The sequence below is a fragment of the Phoca vitulina genome, unplaced genomic scaffold (assembly GCF_004348235.1).
Source record: "Phoca vitulina isolate PV1807 unplaced genomic scaffold, GSC_HSeal_1.0 scaffold476, whole genome shotgun sequence".
Taxonomy (NCBI): Eukaryota; Metazoa; Chordata; class Mammalia; order Carnivora; family Phocidae; genus Phoca; species Phoca vitulina.
Window position 1 is genome coordinate 15997 of NW_022590163.1, and position 6619 is coordinate 22615.

General features: G+C 61.0%; 1 protein-coding gene across 1 annotated transcript in view; it reads left to right on the plus strand.

Annotated features, from left to right (window-relative positions):
- The window catches only part of LOC116629256 (cilia- and flagella-associated protein 46-like), a gene marked incomplete at its 3' end in the record, with an annotated part of 20356 nt that extends 14456 nt beyond the window's left edge, over positions 1-5900 (plus strand). The window contains exons 5-9 of the mRNA XM_032399553.1: positions 2967-3195; positions 3313-3433; positions 4635-4758; positions 4930-5060; positions 5773-5900. Coding sequence (XP_032255444.1) covers positions 2971-3195; positions 3313-3433; positions 4635-4758; positions 4930-5060; positions 5773-5900 — 729 coding nt within the window. The remainder of the gene's footprint in view (positions 1-2966; positions 3196-3312; positions 3434-4634; positions 4759-4929; positions 5061-5772) is intronic.
- Between the last annotated feature and the right edge of the window lie 719 nt (positions 5901-6619).

A 6619-nucleotide genomic window follows, 5' to 3' on the forward strand; every position in this document is an offset into this window, starting at 1 on the left:
GCACCCGCACCCGCACCTGCACCCGCACCCGCACCCGCACCCGCACCCGCACCCGCACCCGCACCTGCACCCACACCTGCACCCGCACCCGCCCTGCACCCGCACCTGCACCCGCACCCGCACCTGCACCCGCACCTGCACCTGCACCCACACCTGCACCCGCACCCACACCCGCACCTCCATCTACAGCTCACTCACACCTGCGCCTCCATCTACACCTCACTCACGCCCGCACCTCCATCTACACCTGCACCCACACCCGCACCTCCATCTACACCTCACTCACGCCCGCACCTCCATCTACACCTGCCCCCACACCTGCATTTCCACGCTGCTCTCAGTAGGCGGCTGTGTTAAGTGCTACAAAGACAGTGGAGCAGGGAGAAGAGGGGCAGCAGATGCTCTCTTAGGCTTTGAAGCACGCGTCTGGTGGGCAGCATCCACGCATCTTCCTTTCATCTACCGGGACCATGTGTGTGGTGGCTGGAGCTCTAGCCCCTCTGTGTTTGGTGTCGCACTGAGCTTGTCTCTGGCCTCATTTCTTTCTGCCGTCTCTTCTGCTTCCTGATGCTCTTTCCCTGCCTCCCTGCCTTCCCTGAGGCTAATTTTTAGAATCCTGCCCCACTTCCTTCACTGGCTTCTTCGTTTCTCCACTGTGGGTCCTGGGGCGGCGGGTTGCTCGAGGCAAGGGCTAGTAATACGGGTCCTCAGGCAGCCAAGTCCACGTGGGCCACTTGTGCACCCCTCCCCACGTCCCGATGGTGGAGCCCTGCAGCGCTTCTCCCCGCTCACTGCACCCACTGCCTTGGTGCTGTTGTGGTCGTGGGTTTCACGTCTGGACGTGGTGTGGTGTATCTTACGTATGAACAGATCTACCTCACCTTGCAGTGCTGTCATCTGGTCTCACAGCCAGTGGTTTTGTTTGTTTTTAAGAAAATTACAGAGGAAAATAGTAGTTTCTCATGTTTACCTACTTTGCTGATCCCACTGGCTCTTCTTTCCTTCTCCCACCTGCTTTATTTCACCCTAAAGACTGTCCTGCAGGTGAAGAACTCTTGTTGATCTGAAACTGACTTTACCTCACTCTCATCTTTGAAGACTATTGTCACTGGTTATTGGATTCTGGGTTTACAGATTTTTTCTTCTTTAAACACTTTGAAGAGGCTGTTTTATTTCTTCTGGCTGTCATAGTTCCTGATAAAAGGGTGCACTGTTTTCAGCGTCGTCCTGCCATTCGCTACGCGCCTTTCTGCTCCTTTCTGTTTTCAGAGTTCTGATTGTGGTATTCCCCGGAGCCTTTAAAAACTCCTGCTTGGGTCTACTGAAATGCTCAGGCATGTGACAGGGCCTCTCATCAGAAATTATTAGCCGTTATCTGTTCATCCTCGATCTCTGCCTCCTGGGACTTGAGCTCGCATGTGTCCTGAATACAGCCCGCCTGTCCCAAGCCTCTGCTCATTTTAAAAATCTTGTTCAGTCTGTTCCTCCAGTGGATGACTTCTAGGATTGCTGGCTCTTCCTCCCCCTGTTTCCAGCCTGCTGTGAGCCCCAAGCAGGAGCTTTCCAACTTCAGATATTCTGGTTTCGAGCTCTAGTGTCTCCAGTTTCTGCGGGTTCTCCTCTCCTGAGATTCCATATCTGTTCTGTCCTTAGTATTGTCTTCCTTCAGGTTTTTGAATACATTTATATTTGTATTTTAATATCTGCGTTGAAGGATTTATCTGGTAAACCCAACATCTGGCCCTTCCCGTATCCTGACTGTGGGTCACACTTTTCTCTTTCCTTGCACATCTAGTGTTATTTGTTGTGTGCTGGACATTGTGGGTGATGTACTATGGAGTGCTTGGCTTCTGCCATCTTCTTTGGAGAAGCGTTCGTTTTTGTTGTAGTAGGTATTGAGTTAAGCATGTCTGGGGATGGACAGGCCCCGGCACTGCGGAGCCCCTCACTCCGTCCTCCTGTGACTCCTACTGCCCAGGCTGAGCTCCGATCTCGCCTCCCTGGCTCAGCGGCCCCGTGCTCTGCCAGCTTGTTCCTGACGCGGGCTGTCCCTCTGTGTAGCCCCCGTGCTGTGCGTGTGCTCGGTCAGCCCTGGACGGGTCTCCCACTGTGGGGTCTGGGCGCATGCTGCCCAGAGGAGCATCATTCAGGGCAGGGCCTGCCCCAGAAACATGGCCCATTCTGGGCAGAGTCTGCGAACCTGGTTCCCTGACGAGGCGCATGGACCTCACCCCGCACTAACCAGGGACCCCTCACGGGCGTGGGTGGAGCCCCAGGCACTCCTGCGTCCTCGTCCCTGAGGTCACAGGCATACCACGCGGCATTTACGCCTCCGTCTGCGCTCAGCCAGTTCAAGGGTCCTGCAGAACTTGCGTTCGGCCGGATTTGTCGGATTTGCTAATGCTGGTGTCCCAGGGCAGTGGCTGTGATGTGGGGTCTCTGCCTGTTGTGGGTGGAAAAGCTCTGAGGACACTCCAGTGACACGTGCAGATGCTTGCAGAGGCCCACCAGAGAAGCAGCCAGGCAGGGGTGAGGGCCCGTGGGACGTGGCGGCCGTTCTGAGTGGGGGGTGTTCCTCAGCTGCCAAGACCAGAGCAGGGCCCCATCCTGGGGGGCAAAGAGCAGGCTTCTGGCGGCGGCGGCGGGCAGCGGTGGGGCATGGTGGGTGGAACGGTACCTACGGACAGAGGTGGTGGTGGCAGCATCACAAGCTTCCCGTGTCCGCTGAGCCCTCCACCCAGCAGGTCTCACTGGCACGGTCCCCAGTCTGCTGACCTGCTGCTTCTCAGCCCCAGAGCCCAGGTCCCAGCTGCTCTGCAGGGACCTCCCTGCTCGTCCCCCCGTGTGAGTCCTCCGGGCAAAGCCGGGCGGGAGCTGAAGGATGCTGGGAAGCCCAGGCGCCGGGAGGGTCTCACAGGAAGTCAGCATGCCCCGGGCCTGTGTCACACCGTGCTGTCCCTCCCCAGCCTCATGGTCCTGCTCCGTTGCCAAGTGCACATGGAGATGGCTCACATCGAGGAGGACGAGGACCGGCTGGAGCCGGCCATGCAGCACCTGCAGAAGGCCATGCTCCTGGACAGCCTCGGCCTCTACCAGGACAAGCTCACCATGGCCTTGAACCGGCTGCACCTGTGTACCATGCTGTACCAGTCCCCTGAGCGTGCTGAGGACAAGGCCATCATGGCCATTGAGCAGGTGCCATCATGGCCTCTGCAGGGTTGCCCAGGGACTGGGGGCCTGCAAACAGCCCGGGACAGGGTCGCTTTAGACGATGTAAGAGCCCGCTCATCATACCACCTCTTCCTGTTGCAGGCAAAAAAAGCTATCCCAAAAGATAGCGTCAGGAAGAAGCGGGCTCTCCTGGTGAATGCAGGCCTGGCGCTGGCCCCCGACACCTTCCAAATTGTGCTCGACGGTGAGAACGAGGCCAAAGGTACACACTGCCCTCACGCCTGGAGCCCAGCATGCTTCTGCTCAGGAGCCGCCCTGGCATGTGGGGGCCATGCTGTGCTCCGCACCTGCCTGTCCAGGCCTTGATGTGCGTGCAGTCTGGGGCTCTGAAAAAGCCAGGCTGGGTCTCAGCTCGGCCGCTGTCACCAAGGAGCTCCTTCACAGCAGGACCGACCAGGCGGGCTGGAGGCCCGGGGTCCAGATGAGGTGTCAGCAGGGCTAGGAGCTCCCCCTGAGGTCGGGTGGAGGGCGGCTCCAGCCCCCTTTGGCTTGCAGATGGCAGTCTTCTCCGTGTCTTCACACCATCTTCCCTCTGTACCTGTTTCTCTGGGTCCAGAGTTCCTCCTTTTTAAGGACATCTGTCATAACAGATTAGGGCCCACCCTAATGATCTCATTTTAACTTGATTGCCCCCGTAAGGACACAAATAAGGTCACATTTGGAGGTTCTGGAGGTTAGGGCTTCATCATACCTTTTGGGGGGCACAGTTCTGCCCATATCACTGATCTGCCCAGCGCATCACGTCCTTGTGGACAGCAGGTCTGTGCCCGGCCGGGGAGCCCCACCCAAGGCTGCCCCAAGACTTTGCTCCCCCAGTTGTCATGCCCCAGCGGTGGGAGAGGCCCGCTCTGGGACATGGTTCTCTGCTGGCCGTGGGGCTCCTCTGGGGTGTGCTCGTGCCACCTTGGGTTTCCACCTCACCCCCGCAAGGGTAGGGCTGTGTCAGCAGACCTGACATGCTCTGATCAGTCAGCGTGTTGCCGGCCTGCCAATAATCCGGCCGGAGGAGGCCCTGCGGCCCTGCATGGAGAGGGCTTCAGGGGGCTCCGAGGGCTGCTCCCCAGGGCTGGCGTGTTGGCTGAGGGGGATTGGCATGTGCCGGGCATCCCAGCGCTCAGGGAGCCCGAGCTCTTGAAGTTTGGGCTCCGTGCACCAAAGGAGCCTCCACCGCCGAGCAGATCAAAGGGTCAGGCCATGAGGGTGGTGGGTGGGGGGTGTCGGGCAGGGGCCGGTGTGAGGGAGAGCCCACCAGAGAGGCTCCACCAGAGCCAGCAGAGCCGGGCTGCTGCAGGAGGCAGCCATGCCCGCGGCCCCCGGTCCCCGGGACACAGACACAGCTCCTCCCAGTCCTGGGGTCCCTTACTGTTCCGACGTCAGCCTGGCATTTCCATTGCCACCCTCAGTTTCCATGGGGAAATCCAGGGGCCGGTTCACCTACCTGTTTGCCAAGGCGCGGCACCACATGATCAGCGTGGACAAAGCTGCCGGGCATCTGCGGCGTCTGGGGAATGAGAATGACAAGGAGAGGTGGGTGAGGAGTCGCAGCCCCGCGGGCACCCGGCGCCAGCGCCCTGGAGGGAGGCACGTGGGGCCCCCCGCGTGGAGCCACCAGTGCCCCCTCGTGCAGCGGCGGCAGCTCTGGGAGCTTCCTGATCTCTCGCCCCTCACGTGCTGCCCTCCTCGCTGGCTGGTGAGCAGAATCCAGATCTGGGCGGAGCTCGCCAAAGTCGCCCGGAGGCAAGGAGTGTGGGATGTGTGCCGGGCGGCCAGCCGCTTCTGTCTCCTGTATGACAACGTGAAGGTGAAGAAGCTGGTGCGGCCGAAGAAAGGTACCAGGCCCCCCCCCCCGCCCCGCGCGCCAGCCAGACACCGCTCGGGGCTTCGCGCCTTCTTTGAAGCCCGGAGCCGAGAGGCCGTGGCGCTGCGGGCAGCGGCTGGGCAGGGGCTCTCAGCGCAGGGTGGCCAGTGGGACAGGCTCCCAGTGGAGGCCGCGGTGCGGGTCAGTGCATCTCTGCTGGGACCCAGCTCACCGTGACCCATCGGGCCCTCCATGCAGCTGTCTCGCCCTTGACTGCTGGCTCGGGTCACTCGAGGTCATCAGGGGCTCAGAAAAGGGAAGGCACCTGCTATGAGCAAGAGAACCGAGGCCGCTGGGCTGGGAGCCTGGGGGCAGAGGGTAGAGGGCAGGGGTGACCGTGGCCGAGCGTGGCCAGGCGACTTTCTCGGGAGTGTGGGGGGCAGCTCCCCGGAGGAGTTCCGGTCTAGTGGACAGTTAGGACACAGGGACGTGCCAGGGGTCCCAGATGGCTGGGAACGTGGGTGCCGCAGGCTCCACGGGGCTGGGGGCTTCTCGAGTGGCAGAACTGCATGAGCAGAACCAAGAATGTGTTGTCGGAGTGCCCTAGCCACCCCCCCTCAGGGGAGCCTTGCCCACTGGGGAGTTTTCCTCCGGCCCCTTCCTGGGCCAGGAATCCTTGTATTTTGTTTGCTAGAAAAGACGAGCATGTCAGACCGAGGCTAGAGCGCGACCCTTTCCCTCAGGAAAGAAGAAGAAGGGTGGAGACAGCCAGGCCCAGGACGCCTGGGGCCAGTCGGAGGTCACCCTGCAGAGGCAGGTGTCCCCCACCCTGCTCCGGAAGTTCGCGGAGGTGGGGTTCATCAGTGCAGAGGTGCGTCCCTGCTCCGCGGCGTCGTGGGTGTGCACTCAGCATGGGCGCCTGCGCCTCCCCCCCGAAGACCGTCTCCCAAAACGGCAGTGCAGAGGAGGGCCGTTTTCCTGGGTTCACAAACGTATTGTGATTATGTGTTAATATCTATTTTTCCTTAGAAATCATTTCTCAATCTGGCACCCAAAGTTCTGGAGGTACTAACGTGACGGTTGCATTTTGGGGGTGTTTGCTTCAACCGCACTTTGAGTGAGGTGTGCGTGTTTTATCTACTCCCGTCAGAGGTGGGCCGGCCTTTCCGGGGTTCACCGTTGCCTCCCGCAGTGGGCACGCAGCGGCCCCGGGGTCAGCGCTGGGGCCGCGGGGCTGAGCTCTCCGCCACACCACCCGCACCTGCACCCAGGGAGGCGATCCGTGGTGACATCTTGTCACTCCACCATCGTTGGGGCCACTGTGGACTGTTTGTCTTGGGGTCAGTGGGGCTAGAGCCTCTGATGGAGTCTGTGCCGTGAGCTGGGGACACGGTGACGACGGGGCAGAGCCTGGTGCTGGGGAGCAGACAGCCGGTGGCGGCAGGGCCGTCCACCCCCCCCCCCGCCCCCCGTGTGCGGCCCCCCCACCCGTGCCGGTGCCCTCAGCCGCCGTCAGTATCTCCGCACACTCGCGGAGTGGCCGGGGGGGCGGGGGACAGATGCCCAGAAGGGACTGTGTCCGAGCAATGG